Source organism: Helianthus annuus, chromosome 2 (assembly GCF_002127325.2).
Source record: "Helianthus annuus cultivar XRQ/B chromosome 2, HanXRQr2.0-SUNRISE, whole genome shotgun sequence".
Taxonomy (NCBI): Eukaryota; Viridiplantae; Streptophyta; class Magnoliopsida; order Asterales; family Asteraceae; genus Helianthus; species Helianthus annuus.
Window position 1 is genome coordinate 14,772,638 of NC_035434.2, and position 26,252 is coordinate 14,798,889.

At 37.8% G+C, this 26,252-nt stretch overlaps 2 protein-coding genes, 1 long non-coding RNA gene and 1 pseudogene across 3 annotated transcripts in view; 3 read left to right on the plus strand and 1 right to left on the minus strand.

Moving 5' to 3' along the window:
• Nucleotides 1-9,534, plus strand: part of LOC110886461 (NADPH-dependent oxidoreductase 2-alkenal reductase) — a 31,300-nt gene extending 21,766 nt beyond the window's left edge. Inside the window, exons 2-5 of the mRNA XM_035979435.1 lie at nt 7,582-7,759; nt 8,242-8,408; nt 8,848-8,930; nt 9,024-9,534. Of these exons, the coding sequence (XP_035835328.1) occupies nt 7,582-7,759; nt 8,242-8,408; nt 8,848-8,930; nt 9,024-9,405 (810 nt within the window). The 3' untranslated portion in view covers nt 9,406-9,534. The remainder of the gene's footprint in view (nt 1-7,581; nt 7,760-8,241; nt 8,409-8,847; nt 8,931-9,023) is intronic.
• A 3,875-nt stretch (nt 9,535-13,409) lies between these two features.
• Nucleotides 13,410-19,342, minus strand: LOC110886470 (annotated as a pseudogene).
• A 1,402-nt stretch (nt 19,343-20,744) lies between these two features.
• On the plus strand, nt 20,745-23,035 carry LOC110902269. The gene is made up of 3 exons (XR_004871753.1): nt 20,745-20,873; nt 21,413-21,466; nt 22,902-23,035. It is a non-coding gene; the product is annotated as an uncharacterized LOC110902269 (long non-coding RNA).
• Nucleotides 23,036-23,807: 772 nt separating this feature from the next.
• On the plus strand, nt 23,808-25,680 carry LOC110886480. Its single transcript, XM_035980298.1, has 2 exons — nt 23,808-24,708; nt 25,067-25,680. Exons 1-2 carry the CDS (start codon nt 23,808-23,810, stop codon nt 25,678-25,680), a joined length of 1,515 nt encoding a protein of 504 aa, XP_035836191.1.
• Nucleotides 25,681-26,252: the final 572 nt, after the last annotated feature.

Genomic DNA, 26,252 nt, shown 5'->3' on the forward strand with positions numbered 1-26,252 from the left:
CGTACAGAGGTTAACAGGGAATCAGAATCTTTTCAATTAGGTCGTACCATCTTGACTGGATCTTAAAAGACACCAAGCTAGGTTTCACCTTTTAAGATTCTTTATCTAGGCAGATCAATATAAAAGGAATGGTTTTGATTTATTTTATACATATTAAAAAAAAACTCATAACATACATTCCATAATCTCAAATACAATTACATATTGCCCTAAACGGGTCTTTCAAATAGTACATACCTCCATAGAGGTTTTAAAATAAGTGAAAGTCCACGCAGGGACTGATATAAGATAGGTGTCCATGTAAGGACTAAAAGATAAGTCCACGTAGGGACTGAAATACGATAAGTGTCCACGCAGGGACTTATTTCAAAGTAGAAATTACATTAATACAGCTTTTAAGGGCTAGTGGTCACGTTTCTTCTTCTTGCCCTTTAGTAGGTTCGCCAAGCCTTTGAGAAATCCTCGGTGGCTCTTTTTCTCTTCTTCGAGCTCTCTCTCCACACGATCTAGTCGATGGAGTATCTCTTCCTGTTCAGGAGGAGAGAAACGTGGTTGTGGCGCTTGATGCGGAACTGGAGGTCTGGGAGGTATTGGATACCCATGAGCTGAGTAGTCCGGTGGTCCCATGTTTCCATGTGCTCCGTCAGGGTAGCGCGCATTATATCTTGCCGACACCACATATGGGTCGCGCTCATAGCCGTAGTTGTATTGTGCTTGTGACGGTTCGAACGGGTTGTAAGCCGTTGGACCCGTGTAAGCAGGTATGGGTTGGTCATACCCAAATGGTGGCGAATTTGGTGCAGCTGGTGCGGAGTTCGCCTCCTGTATAGGACTTGAAGGTCCTTCTTCTTGTAGTGGCGGATAGTGGCTACTACTAGAGTGTCGAGGAGTGCTGAAGTGGATACCCCTTCCTCCTCGTGTAGACATACGAGCATTTGTCCTCCTACGCCTTGGCGGATCAGGTATTACTGGTTGCGCCGGTGGCGGAGGTGGTGGCGTAACTGCCACAAAGCGTGAATCCTCAGAGGGATCCTGTGGATGTCGCGGTTGTTGTGATGTCTGTTGGGGTGGCGTGTAGTACCACTCATGTCGGTCGAACAACGCTTGGAAACTGTCTGGTCCCTGATAGGGTGTGCCATGGAAGGATGACCCATCAGAGACTTCTATCGGATGCGTGGGCGTACCACGCGCAGGTTCAGCTGGATCAGTATCTTCATCCATATGGTCCTCGGAGAAATGATCTTGTGGCCCTAGTGGAACAAAACCTGAAGGTTCCTGTATGTAGTCAGCCGGATTAAACTGACCTATGAAGTATGGAGTAGGGTCGTCGTAATTTCGGTGCGATACCGAACGTTGTAGAGGTATGAAGGAAGGTTGTGGGTTGTTGGGATCATTTTCTGAGTTTGGCCCAAAGGAGTGCCGATAGGATGGCGTCGAGCTGTGCGAGGTGGAATGCCTCGCGGGTTCGTAAAGATCTCTTCGTCGTTGTGGCTCTTCGCTCCGTGTCATCGAAGGATGTCTTGTACCAGATGGTCCAGCTTCGTTATCGTGATGTGTCACTACTTCTCCTCTGCCTCTTCTTCCCCTTCCTCTTCCTCGGAATATAACAGGTGGCATTTTTCCTGCTTTATAAAACTTTAAATTCCAATAATAAAAGAAAAGACAAAATTGGAATAACAATTCGAATTTGTCCTAAGTTCTTGTCTAGACTCAAGTATGTGCAATTGTGTCATTGAGATTAAGCACAATAGGATAGTGTTTAATTCACTCAATGTTGGCTCTGATACCAACCTGTCACACCCTGATTTCCACGTGTCTCACCGGTGGGCCCGGTGGGGGATTACCGTGACGATGTTGGCAACAATATAGTCAAACCACACAATTATATAATGCACAGCGGAAGCTTAAGATAAATATATAAACTTCAACCTCTGGTTGTAATATCAAATGTATTACAGAAGTTGAATATATCCACAGCGGATCAAAAAGTAATAAATATTGTTCATTCAGATGCAGCATCAAGTTTGCGAGACTATGTACAATGCTTAGGACGCCTATACCAGCCCATTTCGTATAGTACCTGCACTTAATCTTTTTGGGGAAAATACGTCAGTTTACACTGGTAAATACATTCAACTGACACATTTGAAAATGTTTATTAAAATTGATTTGAATGCACAAGGCACAAACTCTTTTATAACTTGGGAAAATTATTAAAATCTTGTGAACGTTTTACATGTTCTTTTATGCGTTCAGTAGCCCGGGTCGTGCCGGGTTAAAGATTTATAGACACACCACATTGCGTAAAACCGTAGTATAAAAACCAACGGCTACGTCTTTTAATTTAATGTCGACAATATATACCGGGTGTACGCCTACACCGGGATGTCGATGGTCGTGGCCATTTCGTAAAATGATGCCAAGGATATCCGGGACAACGGTCATTAAACCCCCCAAAGGCTTTTAAGAAACAAAACTGTTTAAATGAGCCGATCATATTATTTAATTAACCACCTAAGCGATGGAAGAATATAATGCTCAATCAAGCGGTATTAATATACCGTAACCCAAGCCCATATAGGGGAAATAAGTTAAAGTATTTACCTTTGCAAGTATATTTCCTTAATTTGGATTAAATCACCGATAGCTTTTACTGGGGCTCCTAATCTGGAACGAAGGTTTTAATTAACCTCTTAGAATCCTAACGAGTCGTTATAATGGCCGTAGCCTAGACCGGTTGGTTCCGATATATATAGATATGGTTTAATCGCGCGAAAAGGCGAAAACCGAGAATGGAGTGTGATTCTGACCCAACAAGTTCAGAGACTTGTTTTATATGGGTTTATGGTTCACACTCTGGAATTTGGGGTTCAAATAATATAATTTGACCCGTATCGGCTAATTTATGAAAACTAGTTTCATAAGCCGAACCGTGCGCGCAATAGGCGAAACGGTTAACCATGAGAGTCGTACGCTTATTTCCTAAGTCAATATGCCTTAAAGAGGTTGTGGTATCAGTAGGATACCTTCCGTGATGCCCGTAACGAGTTTAAGTTAATATTATGCCCCGTAGGGGCTTTTTGGTCATTTTAAAGACTTTAAAAGAGCTTTTCGAGTTCTACAGGAAATCTGAGTTTCCCGAACAGCTTATAAAGCTTAAAATACTTTATTTATTATTTGGAACCAGTAGCAACTGGAATCGGGTCAAAAGACCTTGTAGAACTCATGTTTTGGCCGAAAAGGGCATATTCGGTATTTACCGAACCGTAGCCATAACCGCAGGTTATGAGCGAGGTAAAAATTATTAAAAATCTTTAAAACTCCCAAAATATTATTTTAATACAGTGGGTAAAAGTTTTGGTGACGAAAACTTGGTTTAGATAGGTGTTATGCTAATCGCGCCGTTAATTACTAAAGTTTACTTCAATTGCGCTTTTTAGCATAACTCTCATTCTAGACCTCGGATTGACGTGAAACTTTAAGGACATGCTTATAATTTAATAAGCAAGGTTATGGTCCGTTCACGTGTCCGAAACACTCGTTTTATTTTATAAAGGCCGTTACGGTCAACTTTTAGGCGGTTAACGGAAATGCGTAAAAGACTCGGATAACTCATGAACCGATCACAGAGGTTTACACCATCATGTAACCTGGTCCTAAGAGAGTCCTAAGGTATATCTATACCTCACTAAAACGGGTCAGAACTGAAGTCAATGCAAAAGTCAAACTTTTGCGACATTCGGCTCCGAACCAGGTTAATATAGCAAATGGTCGATTCAAACGAGCGCAAACAAGTTTATATACTTAATATCATATTTTATGAGTGTCAAAACAGGTTTCTTAGTATGTACATTACAGATTATGCATAAATCGCTAAAATAGCTTTCTGTTGACTTTTTAAGTGCGCGTTTGACTCGATATTTGACATAGTTAGAGTGGTGATCAGGGGGAACCCTTTTAGAGGTTTATTACCCACATAAATACCAACTCATAACTACTTTTGATCCGTCATAAGACTGAACCATTTGCAAGTTATTGTAATGACAACCGTTAGTTATGACGGTTGGGTTTATAAGCTAGAACTATGGAAATGTAAGACCAAAATGGTTATGAACGACTTACAGAAGTGGTATCTTGCTTAGAGAGCAGAAGAGAGTGCTAGAGAGCTCTTGGAATGATCAGATGAATGTGTTTTGTGTTGTGTGAATGTTATGCACATAATGTGGCTATTTATAGTGAAATTTGGGCTCTAGGATCATTACAACACATGCTACAATGAGTATGGATGATGGGCAGGTGCCCCTAAGTGATATGGGTCGAGTAGGGGGCGCCCATGCCTCATTGATTAAGGTTTTGATCATTCACAAGCTCAAAAGGCAAGTAGTTACTAACTTTCTGCATCTGGGCGTTTTACGCGGCCCGCATGGGAGTTCCATGCCATTTTAATGCGGGTCGCCTAAGATTTGAATATCAGGCGTGTAAAAGAGAAGGCTCGCGGCCCGCCTCAACTTAACCATAACCATCACGCGGGTCGCGAGAGGCCTGGTTTCCAGAAATTTTAAATCTTTTGAAATGATTATCAGAATCTGGTAATTAATAACGAAATCTTTCGTAATGATTTACCTGACCTTTCGGTTTTGAAGGGGTAACTTTGCGGTTTGGCCCTCGGTTAATTACAACTAAGGACCTCGTGTTATTTACCCGCGTTGTTAAGTCCCCGATTAGTTTATTAATTATTCAGAAAGCCTTAACTTTCATTATTGACGCTTTTAACCCTTCTCATACGGATTCGATCGTAACTTTCTCGTTTCATAACGAAACTTCGCGAAATTTATATATTATATTTTAGTGAGCGTATAATACCGTTACCAAGCCTTGGGAACGTTAAAGGGCCACTCAGAGGTATAATTAAACATGTTGACACAGTTAACCCCTGTAGCTTGTAACCTCTCACTTTCTTTCGCGTTTCGATTCCGTACGATCTAAGATTCATTCGTTTGAAGGTTCAAGCATTTATTTAGGGTTACTATACAGTATATTTACCCTTATTGACATTTATAACCCTCGAATTTATATACTTTCAAGGTTTGTCAAAATTAGTCCTTTATTTAATATCAATGCCACGTGTAAACAAATGACACGTGTTAACACATTATTGGACGCAAAAATTCGAGGTGTTACACAAAGGGGAAACGTTTGAGGTCTTCACAAGATTTAAAGCCATGGTAGAAACTGAAATGGGAGCTAAAATTAAATTCCTTCAAAGTGATAGAGGAAGGGAGCTTACATCAAAGAAATTTAATGAGTTTTGTCAAAGGCATGGTATAAAAAGACAACTAACGACCGCCTACACTCCTCAACATAATGGAGTGGCGGAACGCCGTAACCGTACTATCATGAACATGGTATAATGTATTTTAGCAGAGAAATCATTGCTGAAATATCTATGGGCTGAAACTACCAAATGGCATGTCATGTATTGAACCGGTGTATCAGTCGAAGTTTAGACAATCAAGTACCGGAAGAGCTTTGGTCCAGAATCAAACCAACAGTTGATTATTTTCGCGTGTTCGATTGCATTGGGTATGTTCATGTACCATCTCAATTGAGAACCAAACTCGATGACAAAAGTCACAAATGTGTTTTACTTGGAGTTGGCACAGAATCAAAGGCATACCAGTTATTTGACGCGTTACTAAAGAAGGTCGTCATCAGTCGAGATGTCGCATTTGATGAAGATGGAAAGTGGAACTGGAGTGAAAAGGAACTTGAAGAAAGAGACCTGATTGTTGGGAATGAAATTAAAGTCAATGATACTTTGGTGGTAGAAGAAAATGCTAACTCGCCTCTGATTGATCAGACTAATGGGAACACAAGTACATCAGATGCATCAAACTCTCAACTCCCAACTGAACAAGGTACTGTTTCTAACAATAATGATGTGTCTAGTGATTCAAATAATCTTGATAGTGCTGATACAAATGAGACGGAGACCCAAGCCACCGAAAATCAAATAGGTCCGTCTACACGGGTTCGCAAAAGTCCAACCTGGATGGAAGATTAACATTCTGGAGAAGGGCTATCTGATGAAGACGTTGAAGGTGTAGGTTTTGCTATGTATAGTATGTCGGGTGACCCTACTAATTATGAAGATGCATGCAAAGATAGTAAATGGGTCATAGCTATGGAAGATGAGATCAAAGCAATTGAACAGAACCATACTTGGGATCTCGTAGAGGCACCGGAAGGAGTAAAACCAATGGGTGTTAAATGGGTTTTCAAAACCAAGTTTAATGGAGATGGAAAGGTCGATAAATATAAAGCTAGGCTCGTGGTTAAAGGTTACACACAAAGGAAAGGCATTGATTATAACGAGATATTTGCTCCTGTTGCTCAGTGGGATACCATTCGTACATTGCTTGCGGTTGCTGCTCAAAGAGACTTTCAGCTTGATATAAAAAGTGCGTTCTTGCACGGGGAATTGAAAAAATTAGTATATGTTGACCAACCAGAAGGATTCACCAAGAAAGGAGAGGAAACGAAGGTATATAAGCTGAATAAGACTTTATACGGTTTGAAACAAGCACCTAGAGCTTGGTTCAATTGTATAGAAGCCTATTTCATGCGAAAAGGTTTCAAGAAGAGCAAGTATGATCACACTTTATTCATCAAGCGTGTCTGGAACAAGGTAATTATAGTGGGCTTGTATGTTGACGATTTACGATAGCATGATGTGTGCAACGTTCAAAAGATCAATGCAACAAGAATTCGACATGACGGATCTTGAAGATATGCGTTTTTTTTTCTGGGAATAGAAGTCCAACAAACACCTGCTGGAATTTCTCTTTGTCAAAAAAGTCAGACGTTTGGATGAAAATGACAAAAAACTCAAAAGTGAAGGACTATATTGTACAAAAAAGTTCTTTTGGATGAAAATGACAAATATCCCAAACCTTAGGGACGATATTGGCAATTTACTCAAAGAGTAATTATATCAACTATTGAAACCCCTAAGCCGTATAAATGGAAATAAATTGACCGTTCGGCTAGTTTGAGATTTATACCATTATGATGTTTAGTGCAGATTACTGGATTTAAAGGTTTGGAACTTAAATCCGTCCGTATATACCGAACCAGTATATTTACAGTTACCTTTTTTTGGAATTTATGTTGTTATATGTATGTAAAATCCCAAAAAGTGAAGGACTATATGATACATCCAAAACAACATTTTTGCATCATCTAGTTTTTTTGTTTTTTTCCTCTCTTTTCATCATGTTTATAAAATTAACTATGTTGAAAAAATGGTTCAAACCGTCAAACCTAACTATAGTTAGTAGTTCGACTTTAAAAACCATCATTAACTATAACTTTATAGTTTTTTTCGTTTTCAGTTTCCTGTTTAGGATTTTAAAATCGATATAGAAAAGTAACACCATATAAGCAGGCAAATATAGTTTATATATCATGACAGATTATTATGCATGTAACAAATATCTAGTTATTAGTCTTATAATTGGATACTAGTTTATGTGTGGCTTCTTTAATTAAAATTAGTTTTCATTTTTTCTATCTTGATAGACAATAAATTGCCTGGGATTGGGGAGAGTTGTGGCTTCAAACCACCCGGACTATCAGAAAAATGATATTGTACATGGAACAATCAATTGGGCAGAATATACAATAGTGAAAACTCAAGACATGTTAAAGAAACTTGACACCATTGAATTTCCATTGTCTTACTATGTTGGGATTTTCGGTAAATTATATTGGTTTTAACTTCATTCCATAATTAACTCAGAGTAAACTGCCAAAATGGTCGCTGAGGTTTGATCATTTTTGTCACTTTAGTCCGAAACCAAGACATTTTGAATTCATTCAAAATCAAAATCTGGTCAGATTTTCAGTTAACATTCAGTTTTTTTTGTCTTTTTCCTTCCTTTTAATGAAAGACAAAATGGTCTTTTAACGTTTTATTATAAAAATTAAAAAGATATGACTATCTTGCCCTTCATTAAAAGGGAGGAAAAAGACAAAAAAACTGGATGTTAACTGAAAAATCTGACCAGATTTTGCTTTTCGATGAAAATAGCAACAAAATTGAAACCATAAGGACCTAGATTCAAAATGTTAGAGTTTTAGAATAAAGTGACAAAAGTAACCAAAGCTGAGAGATCATTTTAACAGTTTACTCTAACTCATATAACACACTCTCTCTCACACACACACTTGTTTTTACAGGGTTTAGCGGTCTCACTGCTTATGGAGGATTCTTCAAAATATGCAAGCCTAAGAAAGAAGACAAAGTCTTTGTTTCGGCAGCTGCTGGATCCGTTGGTAATTTGGTTGGCCAATATGCAAAGTTGTTTGGTTGCTATGTTGTCGGGTGTGCAGGGACAAAACAAAAGGTTTTAAATTTTCATCTAGGATTACAATTAACGCACACTTTACACGTGTATTATTTTGATTGATTATTCGTCGACCCCGTTGTATTTTTCAAAGTTTTTTTTTGTTTTTTTTACGTTGCCTAAAATTTAGCTCACCCTTTATCATCTTAACCGATGGTGCTTACTTGTCCTCTACTGATTGGTTTTTATTTATTTTAATTTTTTTATTTATTTTTTATAAATGACTACATTTGGAAAGGCTAAAAGTAAATTATTTTGTTATTATTTTGGTCCACATGTTTATTTTGATAGTTTCCCCTTATTACATATACTCCCATAAAGAAGTCAAAACTTGACTTTAGGAAATTAAATCATTTATAAATTGAAATTCATTATTTCACGTTTACAAAATAAAAAAAAAAAAAAAGTAAAAAGATGTATCATTTTGTTTGGATTATAGGTAAATTTTCTGAAAGAGAAGCTTGGGTTTGATGAGGCATTCAATTACAAAGAAGAAACAGACCTAAACTCTACTCTCCAAAGGTTAGAACAAAGCAACATTAAATAATTTCATGTTACTAATTTACAAAAAAGAATAGCTTTCAATATATATCAATGTTATTTTTAAAAATATAGGTACTTTCCTGATGGGATAGACATATATTTTGACAATGTGGGCGGAGAGATGCTAGAGGCTGTTGTTGCTAACATGAATGCATTTGGTAGAATTGCTGCCTGTGGTGTGCTTTCAGGCTACACAAATTCAAAGAAACATATCGCGCTAAGCATGGTAGATGTCGTCTACAAGCGAATCATGATCCATGGTTTTTTAGCCACCGATTTCACCTCAAATGATTTCAATGACTTCATGTCCGTGACAAAGGACTATGTTCGTGCTGGAAAATTGAGTGTTCCAGAAGACATTTCTTTTGGCATAGAGACCATTCCTTCTGCTTTTGTCGGCTTGTTCCGAGGTGATAATGTTGGGAAGAAGATTGTTCAAATTGCAAAAGAATGAAATGAATATATATCAACTGAAGATTGTGAGAAGAAATTGTGATTGTTTATGTATTATGTGTCTATTCAACATCAAGAAATGATATTATATACAATGCACCTTTGGATGCCACATTGTAATTGTTTAGGAAAACTTTATTAAGTCTAGTTAAAACATTAAAATAAAGCTATATGTCACAAGTGGTATAACTTACAAGTTAGAAGACAAGTGGTGTTTAGTTTTTCTTAAAACATGGGTCACATATGAGACCAATACAAGGGGTCTTATACGCGCTGTATTATACAGGGCGTATAGGCCTATACAGTGGCGGATCTAGGATTCGCGCAAAGCGGTAACGTTTTATAAATAAGTGGTAACGAAATCGAAAAAACGTTAAATTTTTCCAAAATTTACACTAATTTTACACTACCGCCGGAACGCCAAGCCGTAGCGGACGCCACCCCTTACACTAATGTACATCCGCCCCTGGGCCTATATATGCATTGCGGCGTATAGGAACAGCTAGAACAAAACTGACATCAGTCAGACATTGAGTTTGATGTAACCCTATACGTCATGTATAAGCCTATATGATGCAAGGGGTGTGCAAGTTGGCTAGAGTCTCATATTCAGTATTAAGTACGTTTACAATAGTTTACATATTCATATTTGGTCATTTGTGTGGTCCATTTGGTTATTTGTTGTGTGGATTTATTCACTTAATTACCATTGATTTGCATGTCATTATTTATTTATTTATAAACAAATAAACAAAAACTGTTTTACTTAAAACTTTTAGATATGCTCACCAATTTATGTTGATCCAAAAAACATTTTTACACATGATACATGTGAATAGGTTGAAGATGTGGATGATGACACTTAGGGATGATGCCTTGTAGAATAAAAAGGATGCTGTGTCATGTTCGTATTTCAATTGTTATTTGAATTAGTTGTATTGTGACAAATTGATTATTAATAATATTATACCTTAACACTTTGTGAACACTCAGATCACGCCCCGGTCACCTATTCTGTTGTCGGTCGGGGTATGACACTGGCACTTTGCACTTGCGAGGCTAAATATATTGCATCTTAACTCTACAACTTTTGAATTTTTTTTGTTGGCTGCTTCTGGAGCTAGGATATGGTCAGGAAGATGCAACAGTCGCTGAAAAGAAGTAGAGGTCAAGTTTTGTTTTGTTTTGTCTCACATAGGAGCCTAACAGCCGATAAGTTCATTAAACCCTTGAAAAGGCACAAATTAGGAGACATAATTTGTGCTACCCTTGGAGTTATGGGGCATACGTACTAAAGAATTTTCAAGAGGTTGAACTATGTGACAAGGCCTCTGGATCTATTTTCATTATCTAGAGCTTCAAATCTAAACGTAATGGTTTTCCATGAGTAATACTTTTAATTTAATAATTAATTATGGAGTTAATTACACAAATAGTCGTTATGGATTGCCCAAAATAACACATTTGGGGTTTAAGGGTTTTGAGTTGCAAGTTTTTGGGTTTGTGGTTTCAAAATGAGTTTGGGGTCTAAGACTAACTTATGTTAAATTTGTATGAAATGACTATTTTACCCTAGAGTTGGCAAAAAAAAAAAAAAAAAAAAAGTTTCCAAACCGGAACCGACAAATGAACCTGACCCAAACCGGTCCCAACTCGATTAAAATCGCCGATTCCGGACCGACTTCACTCCATGGACTTCAAAATCGACCAGAACCGATTACATGCCAAAGCCAGTCCCCAAACCGACCTAATTCTTTGAATCAATTTTTACCATTGAGATCGTCCCAACCGTTAAAGAAATGGTCATTCGACTGTTTGGGGCTCAAATCTAGCCCCCCCCCCCCCCCCCCCAATCACCATTTTGCAATCCCACTTCATTATAAATGACTAGTGGGTGTATTTGATTGATCACAACTTGCAAAAACACAAACAATACTTACGAAAAATGCAAAAAAAAAAAAAAAAAAGGTTTAAGATCCAGAAGGTGGAATATTTACGTACCATTTTATCAAGGTTTGAGATCGTCTCACAAAGTTTGTTATTCAAAAGGGGTTGTCGTTCTCCCATCTTACACAAACTTAACTTAACATAAAGGTTAACAAAAGTTAGCTTTAGACCTCAAACTCGTTACGAAAATAAAACCATAAACCCCAAACTCGCAACTCAAAACATTTAGACCTCAAAGGTGTTATTTTGAGTAAACAAAAAGGACTATCTGTTTTTTATATTGTAATAACATGCATGTATCTTTGATTTAAGTAACTTACACAATTTTTCTAGACAGCTAATTTGATTCATACGCGTCCTATTCTATATGTCTAAAACTTCGGTGGTCCACATTAACCCTATGTTTTTATATCATTTTTCTCTTTTATATTGTGTCTTCCGTCAACATGCATGAGTAAGATAATGAATGGCATTCATTTGGTGATTTCATATTTTGAAAAGAGTAAACTGCGATTTTGGTCCCTGTGGTTTGGTCACTTTTGCCACTTTAGTTCAAAACTTAAACTTTTTGCATTTGGGTCCTCGTGGTTTCAGTTTTATTGCCATTTTTGTCCAAAAATGAAATCAGGTCATATTCGTCTTATAAAATCCTGCTATTTTGTCCTTTTCCGCAGGGGCAAAATGATCATTTCTTTTTTATAAATAAATACAATATTTTATAAGACAAATATGACCTGATTTGCCCCTAAGGAAAATGACAAAATTGCAGGATTTTATAAGACAAATATGACCTGGTTTCATTTTTTGGACCAAAATGGCAATAAAACTGAAACCACAGGGACCCAGATGCAAAATATTTGAGTTTTGGAATAACGTGACAAAAATAACCAAACCTCAAAGACCAAAATAGCAGTTTACTCTGTTGAAAATGAGTTGTGGTGATTATGATAATGACATTTGTTTGGATTTGAAAGGATTCAACCTTTATTCATACATATTATGTGATTCAACCAACACACACTAGCTTTAAACAAAAGATTACATAAAGACCAAAGATAATTTACTTTCTTGACAAGAAAGTAACTTCATCATCAACAAGTTTTTGGATATCCAGAGTAGTGGCGGACCCAGAAATTTTTTCCTGAAGATGCGGAATATTTTCAAAGATTTTAGGCCCCTAGTTGTATAAAAATATCGGTTCATAGCGGGTCGGGTTGGATCATGTAAGACAAAAGAACATCAAACTAAAATTTATAAATCATCAAAAACACGTCAAACGTCATTACAAATTACAAACCTATTTAAAATTGTGCCCTACAGGTTTTTTTTTTGACATATATCCAAAATATCATCTAAAGATACTAAACACGCATAAGTTCATTACATTCTTACTCATTGTTCCTAACACATATAATTTGCTTCATAAGTTCATAAAACAACACGGAACACTTAAACAAAATAAACAATCATGTTCAACCACAACCCATAACTTTCAGTTATATTTTTAAACATTCAAACCCTTACACATCTATAAATAAAACAACAAAATCATTTAACTACAAGTCTAGAACAACAAAAAAATCAAAAAAATACAAAAAGATTAAACCCTTACACATCTATATTTTCTCCTAATCATCACATAAAACAAAATAAATAAATAAATAAATAAACCGTACTAGTTCTATATTGGAATTCTAACGTAATATGGGTCGGTCCAACCAGAATTTTGGTTTTTCCGGAAAAAAAGCCACCAGGTCGTGAGCAGTGGCGTCAAGTCACTCGGGAGTTTTTTTGGGGGCGAGATTTGAAAATGGAATGGGTGGATGGGTTTGGGTTATTTTATTTAGTTCAAATTTCTTTAGGTTGGGTTTGGGCTTGTGTTAATAAAAATTGATTGCAGATTGAGCTTTGATTGGATTAAATAATTAAGTGAATAAGTGGTTAATAATTATTTTTTTTCTAAGTGGGGCGGTTGAAAATTTTCAAGGGGTGCGGGTGAAAAATTCCAAGGGGTGCGGTCGGGATTTCCGACGAAAAATAACCCAAAAAAATATTTTTTCATGGGGTGCGCCCGCCCACCCTTGGCTTAGGGTGGGTACGCCCCTGATCCAGAGACGATGATTCATTGGGACCTGTTGCCATTGCTGCCATTTTCTTCCACTCTAAAGCCTTCTTTCTCATCTTGTCACCCTTAAGCCCCCCCCCCCCCATTAACTCCCTTACAAGCTTTTCCACTTCATCCCTCTTCACAACATTCCCAAACTCCATGCCAACCTCCCATTCCTTGCAAATCTGTATACAATTAACCCGTTGATCATTGGTACCTGGCCAACATACCATCGGAACCCCAGCCGACAAGCTCTCAATCACTGAACCCCACCCTCCATGTGTCAAGAACCCACCAACCGAGTGGTGGTTTAGAACCTCTTCTTATGGACACCAGCTTGCAATAAAGCCTCTCTTTTTAATAACCTCCTCAAGTTCTTGAGGCAAAACTGTGGTCTTCCCATCAACCAAATCCGTCTGGATGATCCAAACAAAATAATGGTTGCTGTCAATAAGTCCCCAGCCGAATTCCGATAACTCTTGTGTAGAAATTACCGTCTCACTTCCAAAACTGACATACACCACAAAGTCCGGTTCCTTTTCATGGAGCCACTGGACACACTCGTATTCTTCCTTCCATAAACTATAGGTATCTAAGCTCGAATTCTTGGTTTCCGCTTGCGTAATCTGATTCAGTTGTAACTGTATAGGCCCAACCGAGTAGATATGAGGGAAAATGGATCGAAGCTCATCGACGAGATTAGCCTCTAATTCATAAAAAAAGTAGGAATGACCATGTGTGAGACTTTATCAGCCATCCTCGCTACTCCCATAAAAAGATATAGTCGAGGATCATCATGTTTTGTAGCTAGGATATTACGAGGTTGATCCCTTAATTTGATTCCTTTCATTCTTGGAACCCAATCTATCATCATATCAAGGTAACTTTCATCTACAAAAACAAAACAAGAAGGATTAGTCGATATGTTCGTCGATGAGTTAATTGCCTATATTTTTAAACTTTAGTTTTAATTTATGGGATTAAATATTCCTTGCATCACAAGGGGTAAAATACTGAAAATAAGGTTTGTTACCATTAGCAGATGGCGATCTCTCAAGAGACCGATTAATTTCCTAACTTAGTTTTAGCCTGACTTTGAGGGACATGGGTTAGGATCAAATACAAACTTCATCAGATTTGAGGTTAAGGATTTGCATGAATGAATTTATGAAAATTTTCATCCTATTAAATTTTTTTTATCTATACTACTTTATAATACATCCTCGTCAAACGCTTATCATGTGAGGAGGCCTGAACAAGAAACTTGCCTTTAGAGGTTTGATTGTTTTTTATCCTCAAGTTTTCATATTCTTTGGTTACTTGGTTGCCTCCATCTAAATGGGTTTCCTAGAATCTAAGATGATAGATGGTAATCAATGATGAAAATTGTTTAAATATGCTAAAATGAAGTATGGATATATTTATGTTGATAAGAACTTGATCTTTGATCCCTAGAACAATGAAATAACTTGCATATAATCTGAATGTTTGTACATGAATGTGATTACAATTGAGAAATCTAATGCCCTATTTATACTAATCTAAAGGTGCGATGAATGGATGTATCTCCAATTGAAACGTCGCATCTGATGAAGCCTGTGATGTTGCCGCCCTTTGAAACACTGTGTCTCCTGGAGATATGTCGATTCCCTTAGTTGTAGGTTATTATATTTCACTCTGTCACTTCCGGTCCTCGCACTTATTTACATAATCTAATTACAATGCAAACTAACTATATACTATTTACAGGACAACCCTTGTACTTATGATGTGAAGAGATTAGTTCTTCGTTCACCCCTAATCCCGAACATCCTTGAGTTGTTATAAGTCTTGAACTCTAAGCAGTTCTCGTATTGTAGCAAACTTGACTCTTGCTAGTGCCTTGGTTAACATGTTTGCCTGTTGTAGTTCTCCACTGACGTGTTTCACATTGATGTGTTCATTCTCCACGCATTCTCTTATGAAATGATAGCGTGTATCAATGTGCTTGCTTCTTCCATGAAAGACTGGATTCTTCATGAGTGCTATTTTAGAAATATTATCCACCCTTAATGTTATCTTCCAGCCTGAAATTTCACTTAACGATCTATTAAGCCATAGTGCTTGGCATGTTGTCGCAATGGTTGCCATGAATTCTAATTCACATGATGAAAGTGCCACTGTTTGTTGTTTTTGCATGCACTATGTTATAGGTGATTCTCCAAAGTAAAATACCAGACCAATTCTGCTTTCAGATGTAGATGGACCTCTACTTGATGATAAGCTGCTAGATCTTCATGATGAGTTCGGATTGTACGAATGTGCTGGCGGGGTTATGTAGGAGTCTGGATTATTTTCTGACTGATTCACTCCTGAATCTTCATTATGTGGCCAACTAGGACTACTTGGTGCGTCTTCTTCTAATTCTGGAGGGTTATCATTTTCTTGAATGAAAAAGTTTGTCCATTCGGGATTTCCTGATTCTACCCCTTCCATGTAGGTATTCTAGTGGTTGACCTTCCATGAACACTACATCTCTACTGATTCATATCTTGTTCTTTTCCTGATCATATAATCTAAATGCTTTTGATCCTTTTTTTTTATTCCAAGATATACCATAGGCATGCTTCTATCATCTAACTTCTTTTGTTGAACTGGTAGTACCTTAACGTATGCGGTGCAGCAAAAAACCTTTAAATGTTCCAGATTCAGCTTTCTTCCTTTCAATGCTTCATATTGTGTCTTGTTCACCAAGGCTTTCATCGGAACCCTGTTTAATACATATATTACAGTCATATCGCTTCACCCCAAAAATTATGTGACATATTCATTGCCTTTAGCATATTGCGAGTAGTGGATAACATCGTCCTGTTTCTTCTCTCTAGTACTCCATTTTGGTATGGAGAATATGGCGCTATAAGCTGTCTAACTATGCTGTTATGTTTGTAGTACTGGTTGAATTCAACCGATGTGAATTTTTCTCCTCTATCTGTCCTTAGCATCTTTAACTTGGTTCGTGTTTTTGTCTCTACTGTAACAACTCTCACTAAAATCAATACTTATTATGTTAATTGACTATTAAGGAAACCCTAATTTAGAAACCCAAGTAATTCTGCATAAACCCTAAAATTTTCAGAACAATTGGAAATCAGGATCAGGGCCCCTAAAACTCAGGGGGGGGGGGGCGATAAACCCTAAGTTACGATTATCTAAATAAAACGTTGTCGAAATAAAATTTCACGAATCCAGCAACTCAGCAAGGCTATGCAGGTGACGGGGCTACCCTAGGGTAGATTGTCATCCGTCGCGACACGCGACAGGACTTATGTCCTCTGTCGCGACACGCGGGGGGGGGGGGGGGGGGGGACAAAAATTCAGTATAACTAGGGGGCCTGGCACTTGCAGTTTGCTGTTCGTTCGACGTACAAATTCACAATATACACTGAGTTATAGCAGAAATCGTTCACAAAACACACTAATCTCGAAACGCTGCCGCAATCAGGGTAATAACTCGATCGCTATTACGATTCAACGTCCGATCGATTGAAACTATCCAACGATTGTTTGAGTGCTGCTCAAATTGAGCTTATACTTTGTTATTCATCGTGATTTCGACTTGAATGTTTGAGTGCTGTCCGAAATCGGGCTATACTCTGTCATTCGTTGTGAATCCGCTGAATTGTTAAGTATTGCACTTTGTTAATCGTTGTGAGGGTTTAATCTCGTGAATTGACGTAACTGTTGTATTAGTTACTAACCCCGTTTGCGTGTATTGTGAATTAAATTAGGTTAATCAAGGCTAATCAGTAGGCTTATACTCTGCTCGATTAAATCTGCAATATGAGTCATTCTCTTTTTATCAACTGTTTTACAAAACTCCAAGTTATTTTCAAAGTTATAATTACAGGGATTAAGTCTTTGTAATCACCAAATTACAGCCGGTATGTGGGGTTTTGTATACATTACTTGATAATCTTCACCATTGGGGCAGCCAATGGGTGATATGACCATAATCACAGACGCCATTGGACAGGTGGGCCAATGGGTCGAGTGACAAAGTACCGTGGGTAGTTGGTTTGATATCAGAAACATTGTAATCGCTCTTAATACTGTAAATTATAACAAATGTGTCGTTTTCAGTAAACTGAATGATTCACTCAGTATTTCCCCGCTGACAAAACCTTTTTCAAACATGTTTCAGGTGATCTGTTGTGAGCAAAGAAAGGTGCCGTGATGCACTACAAGCTTAGAAAAGTGGCTCAATGTAAATAAATAAAAGACACATGTTTTGTAAAATAAAGATTTCCCAGTGAAATTACCCTATTGTAAATTACAAGGTTTTATCCTTAAATTATGTAAACGAGCAGTTTTAATATTAAAAGATCCTGTTTTAAAAATACTTCCGCTGTCACTTAAAATTTAATACCACAGGATTTCCTGCCTCGCGGCTCTGGACCTGGTCAAACTAGGGCAAGGGCCGTGACATCTACCTTTTTTGAACTCCTTGAAAGTTTCGAATGCTTAATCCTTAGAAATTAGTGGATATGCCCACATGTAGCAAGTGCAATATTCTACAAGTAGAAATATATACTTCTTCCTATCATGTGTTGGTGGGGATATAGGACCTCACAGATCTCCATAGACTAAATCCAGAGGTTTTATAAGATCTGAATTTCACCTGATGTGGAAATGGTGTCCTACCATGTTTTCCTAATAAGCATGCATTACATATTTGACTATCATGGTTTATTTGAGGAATTCCATGTACCAAGTTTTTTCGAGTCATCTATTTGATAGCATCAAAGTGTAAATGGCCTGACCTTGCTTGCCATAACCATGCTAAATCTTTAGTGTTTGAAAGCAGGCAGATTGGCTTCCCAATCTTCAACTTCATCTTGTATAACATGTTCTTTGTTCTCCTGACTCGCGTAAGTAACTTTCTATTTCTATCAGGGAGTGTTAGTAGGTCTTCGTCCATTATTACTTTGCAGCCAATTTCGATGAGTTGTCCGATGCTCAATATGTTGCTTTTCAGACTTGGAATGTAGTGGACTTGAGAAATAATTTTTTGTTCATGGTTCTAACATTCCAGTAGTATTGAACCTATGCCTTTAATTTGTACGTGCGACCAGTCACCAAAACTTACTTGACCTGTTACCTTTTCATCTAATTCTAATGTAACTTCGCACACCTGTCATGTGGTTGCTTGCCCCGTTGTCTAAGTACCGTAGACTTTCATCTCTTGTAGCATACCTTGCTGGTTCTATGCGTTCTTCGTATAATAGAACCCTTTCTTGAACAATATTTTCTGCCATTAGAAGTGTTGGTACTTCATCATCCTCCAAAAGATATAAATGTTCTTGTACGACATCCTTTCGGGGACAGTCTTTCTTAAAGTGTCCAAACTTCTGACACTTGAAACACTGGATCTTGCTTGGGTCTGTTTAGTTCCTTGCAAACGTTCTCCAATTCTTAGAATTTCCACCTCTAGGCATATATGAAGATCCCTCACTCTTAGTGCTTTGCTTGTCTTTATTGTCTCGCAAGTTTCCACGTGGTTGGTTAAACCTACCATTGCCGCGGTTTCCAAACTGTCTTCCTCTGCCAGAATTGTTATCTTGATGTGTAAACATCAAACTGTCTTGGCTATCTCTTGGGTTTCCTTTCTTTAACCTAAGTCTCTCTTTGTAAGTCTTTAGCTTCCGACAGCTTCTTCTAGCATCATTATTTCTAGATCGAAGTATTGTTCCATCAAGGTGATAATTTGAGTGAATTTATTTGGCACAACATTTAGGAGTTTGCGTACCAGAGTCGGTTGTCTCAGTATCGTTCCGAATTCACTTGCCCGAGTAACAACACTGTTTATCTTTGCAGAGAAAGAGTCCACAGTGTCGTCTTCCGTCATTTGCAATAACTCGAACTCTTGCATTAGTGTATGTAAATGAGCCTTTTGTACCCGATCAACACCAATGTGTCTTGTTTTCAACATGTTCCAAATTTCTTTTGCAGTTTTACAACTTGCAATAAAACATATTCTGCTATTTCTTGGAACAAAAATGCAATTGCCGACTTATCTTTCTTTAAATCTGGTTGTGTATTTTCCGCCAGTTCAATCGTTTCCCAAAGTCCATTCCCTTCTAATATGGTTTTTATGCGAATTGCCAAAATGGTGTAATTTGTAGATTTTAAAACTGGGCATTGAAATTTGGAAAACGAACTTCCTTCCTTTTGAATTACAATTTGTTGATTTGGTCCTGTTGTTCCTGACATGATTTCTGACCGAACGATTTTCACTTTAACAAAACTTGCAATAGCAACCTTACTTTCTTGTTTCTTAAAAGTCCTGACCACCAATATAAACCACTATACCGGTAAAATTCAATTTCCTTGAATTCAATAAAACTTGTAATCTTTAAACCGCGAATAATTGAAATGCGTAATACCGAATTCCTGTGACTTATCTAATTCACACTACAACCACGAAATCAAAACCCTAGATTTCGAACATAACATAATCCTGGTTTGACTCCTAGAGCTAAAATGAAATTGCAAATAAAAATTAAAACCTGATCGTGAATGATTCCTGCGACTTGCCTTGGGATTCCCGATGTCTAGGGCCTAATGCTCTGATACCAACTGTTGCCTAGAACTCGATCTTTGATCTCCAAAACAAGGAAATAATTTTCATATAATCTGAATGTTTGTACATGAATGTGATTACATTTGAGAAATCTAATTCCCTATTTATACTAATCTAAAAAGTGTGATGAATGAATGTATCTCCTCTTGAAACGTCGCGTCTGATGAATCCTGTGATGTTGCTGCCCTTTGAATCGATGCATCTTGTGTCGATTCCTTTAGTTATAGGTGACTATCTTTCACTTTGTCACTTCCGGTCATCACACTAATTTACTTAATCTAATTACAATACAAACTAACTATATATTATTTACAGAACAACCCTTGTACTTAGGATGCGAAGAGATTGGTTCTTCAATTTGGGCTACTAGTTGTTCGACTAAATGCCTCAACGTGATTGTCACTTGTACGATCATGATATTCAATTGATTATGTAACATCCCATAATTTATAAAATAGGATGCCTCAACATTTACAAGCATTATATAATAAGTTGTGGTAATTGTATTAAAAATCTAAAGAAAGTTTACAAAACTATGGGATGGGTTATAAGGGTTCATAAACCAAACTTGAGGGTTGTTTGTGTAACATTTTAATAACTTGTGAAATAAAAATTAAATAGTAAAACAAAAACCCAGAATGTTCTGGGTTGTGTGGTCGCGACCAGAGAAAGGAGAAAGGGGGGAACCCTAATTGCATCAATCAACCTCAAAATTCAGCAAGATTGTGAAGGATTAGAGTCATAAATCGCATGCTAGTGTCTAAATACTCTCTAATCCAAGTGTTTTGAACATAAGGTAAGATAAAATCTCACAATTTGATGTTTGTTGATGAACTAGGGTTCATACCAATTCGTGAATTAGTATGAAATTAGATTGCATGTGAGTTAGAATCATCATGTAGAAGGTATATTGTGCATGAATTCGATTTACTAAAGATTTTGGGGAAAAACCCACTTGTTCTAGCATGATAGTGAATAGATTGTTGATTAGTTGAGTAAATCTTCAAATAAAATTGTATGAATGATAGAGTATTGGTAGATTATATTGTGTAGAATGAATATTTGAACATGAGTGGTTGATTATGTGAAAGGTGATGTATTCTAGTGAATTTATGCATAAGATACATGTACATAAGGCTTGATAAGTAGTACGCATGTTAGGTGTTTGATTAAATGCCTCAATGACAATCTAAGTAGTCTTGAATAAATCATGAGCAAATGGTTTTGTATGTTGAAAGTTAATGCAATGTTAATTGTTATATAAGTGACATTGATGCTTGAAAGTATGATTATGATTGTAAGGATTATGATCTAAATAAGAACGAATTCATGTAGGATCGAAAGAAGAAGGAGCTAGTTCCGGATCACAAACAAAGGCACAAGATCGAGGTAAGCTCGTTACTTACATGTTTAGTTGTGAGTTATTGATATGGTTTCTTTTGTTAGTTGATATTCAATTAAGGTAAATATCTCAAATGAGAATGTGAAAGTAGGAATCCGTATCGGTCCATAGTGATTGGGCCGGTTCAGGTTCGGATGAGAAGGAATTTAATGGAAGTTTTCTCCTTGATCCGTGCTAAACGGGTTATTGGAAGCGAATGAGAAAGAGTTGTATCACTTGACTAGAATGAAATGGCATGAAATAAGATCAAATGGTAACTTATCTTGTAAATCCGAGAATATGTATTGTGATAGGATGAAAACGTTATGTGTACCACACTAATTTATTTTGTTGAATGGTTGTAGGTAAAGCACCCGTATGATTGTCATTGCGTCGCTCGGAAACGAACACACCTTGATCACCCGTGATACGCTTCTGCAACCTTTGTAGTAACCTTGTTAGCTAAAGGCTTTTGTCAAAGTTAGTAGTGTTGAAGTTTTATGTTTTAACTAGATGTTTGTGAAAACTTAAACTTGATGTTTGAAACAGTAGTTTAAATGTTATGGTCTTTCGTATGTTTTTCTAAAGGTGTCGTTATTTGAGTATTTTGATATACATATAACAGGGAGATTGTTCAAATTTGCGAACGGGTCATGCCCAAATTTTTATTTTTATTTTGGCGATTTGGTTAAGTGTCGTGTTGTGACGTTTCAAGCATGACTATGGAAGGGGTGTTTCAAGTTGGTATCAGAGCCTAGGTTTGAGGGATTCGAACACAATGTAGTGCCCGAACTCAAACCGAAAGCTCAAAAGAATGGGTGTGTTCGCTCCGAGACGCAAATAGAGGTAAGAACTTTTAAGAAAGTTTTATAGTAATTAATGTTATAAGTTATAAGTGTTAGAATGAGTTTTGAATATAGCAATAGTAGTAAATGGTGCATTGGAACATTAGGGGTTAGTAGAATTGAAACCGTGCGCGAAAAACGATTCGGAATGGTCAAAAACATGAAGTTTGGGGTGATTTTCGCTGGGCACTACCGTAGCTTACGGTGGCCACCGTAAGCTACGGTAGGCACTGGGCAAAAATCATGCTGCCGTAAGACAGGAGGGAAGCACCGTAAAGCATAATTCAGCACCGTAAGCTACGGTGCTCACCGTAGCTTACGGTGACTATTAAAGTTGCTGAATTTTTTTTATGTTGTTTGTTTGAGTACGGGGTTTGTTTTAATTAGTTCCTAAGGCCCTGTAATCCTTTGCTAAGGTCATATTGCATCAAGAAGGTTGAAAGAAAATGTCTAATAAGAAAGAAAGTATGATTTAATATGATAATGTGCAAAGTATGAATAGTAAACAGAATGAAATACGTGATAGAATGAATACGTATGTGTCAAGAGAGATGTATAAAAAGAGAATTTTAATATATAGAATGAATGTTTTATGTAGATGACGGACACAAGTAATGTAGATGATGCTGAAATAGCCCGTCAAGAGGCAATCAATAATAAGATGATAGAAGCGGCAGAAAAAGTGATGAATGCCAACCTTCCCAAGTTAGCTCAAGAAGTCGAGAGCCGAGTCTTGGGGGTTGTTGATGAGATGATGACAAGCAAGATTGAGGAGTTAAAAGAAATGCTTGAAGGGTCCAGGATTAAAAGTAAGGAACGAAGGTGTACATATAAGGATTTTATGGCATGTAATCCCTTTTCATATAATGGGGAGGTGGATCCGGTAAAGTGTCAAAGATGGATAGCAAACATTGAAGCCGTATTTGTACGTAGCCGATATGAGAAAGAAGATCAAGTAATGTTTGCTACGGGTCAACTTCAGCAACAAGCCAAAGATTGGTGGGATACCCAAAGTAAAGAGATAGGGGAAATGAGACTCCAAACTTTAACATGGCAGGAATTCAAAGAGTTGTTCTTAAAATATCATTGCCCGCAATCGGCAATTGATAGAATACAAGATGAGTTCTTGCATCTTCGCCAACAGAATGAGTCCATTGATGAAATTACCAACATATTCTTCGATTAGTTAAAGTTCTGTGATGATTTCGTCAAGTCAGAAAGGATGAAGATAAACCGGTATTATGGAATGTTGAAGGCCGAATATAGGGAGTTCATTACCCCTTCGAAGTGTGAAACTCTAAGTGAACTTATCAATTTAGCCTGGGATAGGGAGATAGAACTGAAGCGACAAGTGGAAAGAGGAGAGAAAAGAGTTGCTGAAAAGCCGTCAACTACGAATCCGTCTAAGAAGCCTAAGCAGCACGACACTAGAACTAAAGGAGGATCTAAGGGTAGTATTCCCCCATGCAAAACTTGTGGAAAGCTTCACACTGGATAATGTCTAATGGGAAAGAAGGGGTGTTACAACTGTGGTCAGGAGGGACATCCTTACTTTAAGTGCCCTAGTCCCGTGAGGACGTGTTTCAATTGTTTCACTCCCGGTCATGTAAAAGCAGACTGTCCAAAGCTTAAACAACAAGGGCAGAAGGATGAAAAGAAGAATGAGAATCAGAAGGCTCGGGGAAGAATGTTTCAGATCACTACCGAGGAAGCCAAGGCCTCACCGAATGTCGTGTCAGGTATTTTCTTAATCAACCAAATACCCATGAATGTGTTATTCGATTCTGGTGCTAGCAAATCTTTCGTGTCAGACGAACTTATGTGTTACCCCTCTTTTAGAAAGGAACGAATGCCTGTACCCTTAGAAGTAGAAGTAGCGGATAGTAAAAGTTATTTGTTATGTGAAATTTGTAAGAATTGCAAGATAACCATAGAAAACGAAGAATTTGAAATAGATCTCATTCCTATGACTTTGGGGGAATTCAAGGTGGTAGTAGGGATGGATTGGTTATCCCGCTATCACGCGGAAATTCGATGCGAGGCGAAAGTCATTCATGTATTCTCACCTAGTGGGGCTCGAATAAACATTTGTGGGGAAAGAAAGTTAGAGACAAAACTGTGCACGATTGTCGAGGCGGTGAAGCATGCAAGGAATGAGGGTAAGGTTTACTTGGCTTATGTAGTGGATACAAGACAGAAGGTGCCTGAAATTGGAGAAGTAGAAGTGGTGAATGAATATGCGGATGTGTTTCCGGATGAATTACCGGGATTGCCACCTGAGCGAGAGGTGGAATTCCGAATCGAATTAAACCCGGGTGCCAAGCCAGTGGCTAAAGCTCCTTATAGATTAGCTCCCACTGAGATGCGAGAGCTAATGACACAGATACAGGAATTACTCGATAAGGGTTTCGTACGCCCGAGTGTGTCGCCTTGGGGAGCCCCGGTGCTCTTTGTGAAAAAGAAAGACGACACGATGCGCATGTGTATAGATTATCGAGATTTGAAACAAGTTGACCGTGAAGAATAAATACCCTTTACCTCGAATAGATGATCTCTTTGACCAACTGCAAGGAGCAAGTTGGTTTTCAAAAATCGATTTGCGTTCGGGATATCACCAACTTCGGGTACGGGAAGAAGATGTTGCGAAAACTGCGTCCAGGACCCGATATGGGCATTACGAGTTTTTAGTAATGCCATTCGGACTGACTAACGCCCCGGCCGCTTTCATGGATCTAATGAATAGAGTATGTCGGCCCATGTTAGATAAGTCTGTTATAGTGTTTATAGATGATATCCTTGTGTACTCTCGTAGTAGAGCCGAACATGCAAATCATTTGCGTGAAGTGTTAGAGATTCTTCGGAAAGAGAAGTTATATGCTAAGTTTTCCAAATGTGCCTTCTGGCTTAGAGAGGTGCAATTTCTTGGCCACGTCATTAATAAAGATGGTGTCTTGGTAGACCCAACTAAAGTAGAGGTTGTTGTGAACTGGGTTCCTCCTAAGAACCCGAGTGAAGTGAGAAGTTTTCTGGGTTTGGCTGGGTATTACCGAAGGTTTATACAAGACTTTTCCAAAATATCGTTACCTTTAACCAGACTAACCAAAAAGAATGAGAAGTTTGTGTGGGGAGTTGAGCAAGAAAGGGCATTCCAAACCTTGAAGAGTAAGCTGTCTGACGCCCCAATTCTAACCCTACCCGAGGGTTCAGAAGATTTGGTAGTATACACTGATGCTTCACATCAGGGCTTGGGGGCTGTTTTAATGCAACGGGGTAAAGTGATAGCATATGCTTCAAGGCAGCTTAAACCACATGAAAGTAACTACCCAACACACGATTTAGAGTTGGCTGCGGTAGTATTCGCGTTGAAACTGTGGTGACATTATTTGTACGGAACTAAATGTACCATATATTCGGATCACAAAAGTCTCAAGTATTTCTTCGAACAAAAAGAATTGAATATGAGACAACGAAGGTGGTTAGAATTAATTAAGGATTATGATTGTGAAATCCTTTATCATCCGGGGAAAGCCAACGTTGTAGCAGATGCGTTAAGCCGGAAGGAATACCCATCACCCATACAAGTTAAGTCAATGAAAATGACTGTCACCCCTAAACTTTTGGAGTTGATCAAGGAAGCCCAAATAAAGTCCTTAAATGGTGATCCAAAGAAGGAAAGAATGAAAGGCCTAATTGGGGAATTAAAGATGAATGCCGATGGCGTCATGACCAGGTATGACCGAATCTGGGTACCATGGTTATCCGAGGTGAAATCATTATTGCTAGAGGAGGCTCACAAATCTCGTTATACGGTACACCCGGGGGCTACAAAAATGTATCAAGATTTAAAGAAAGGGTATTGGTGGCCTGGAATGAAACGCGACATTGTTAAGTACGTGGCTAAATGCTTGACATGTTCCCAAGTGAAGGCGGAACACCAAAAACCGTATGG

Bases quoted from the DNA above. Each gene is read 5' to 3' on its own strand.
- LOC110886480 (XM_035980298.1), top strand. From the start codon at position 23,808: ATGGGAAAGAAGGGGTGTTACAACTGTGGTCAGGAGGGACATCCTTAC. The intron at 24,709-25,066 runs GTTTCGTACGCC...GGCCCATGTTAG, and splicing joins ACAGGAATTACTCGATAAGG to ATAAGTCTGTTATAGTGTTT.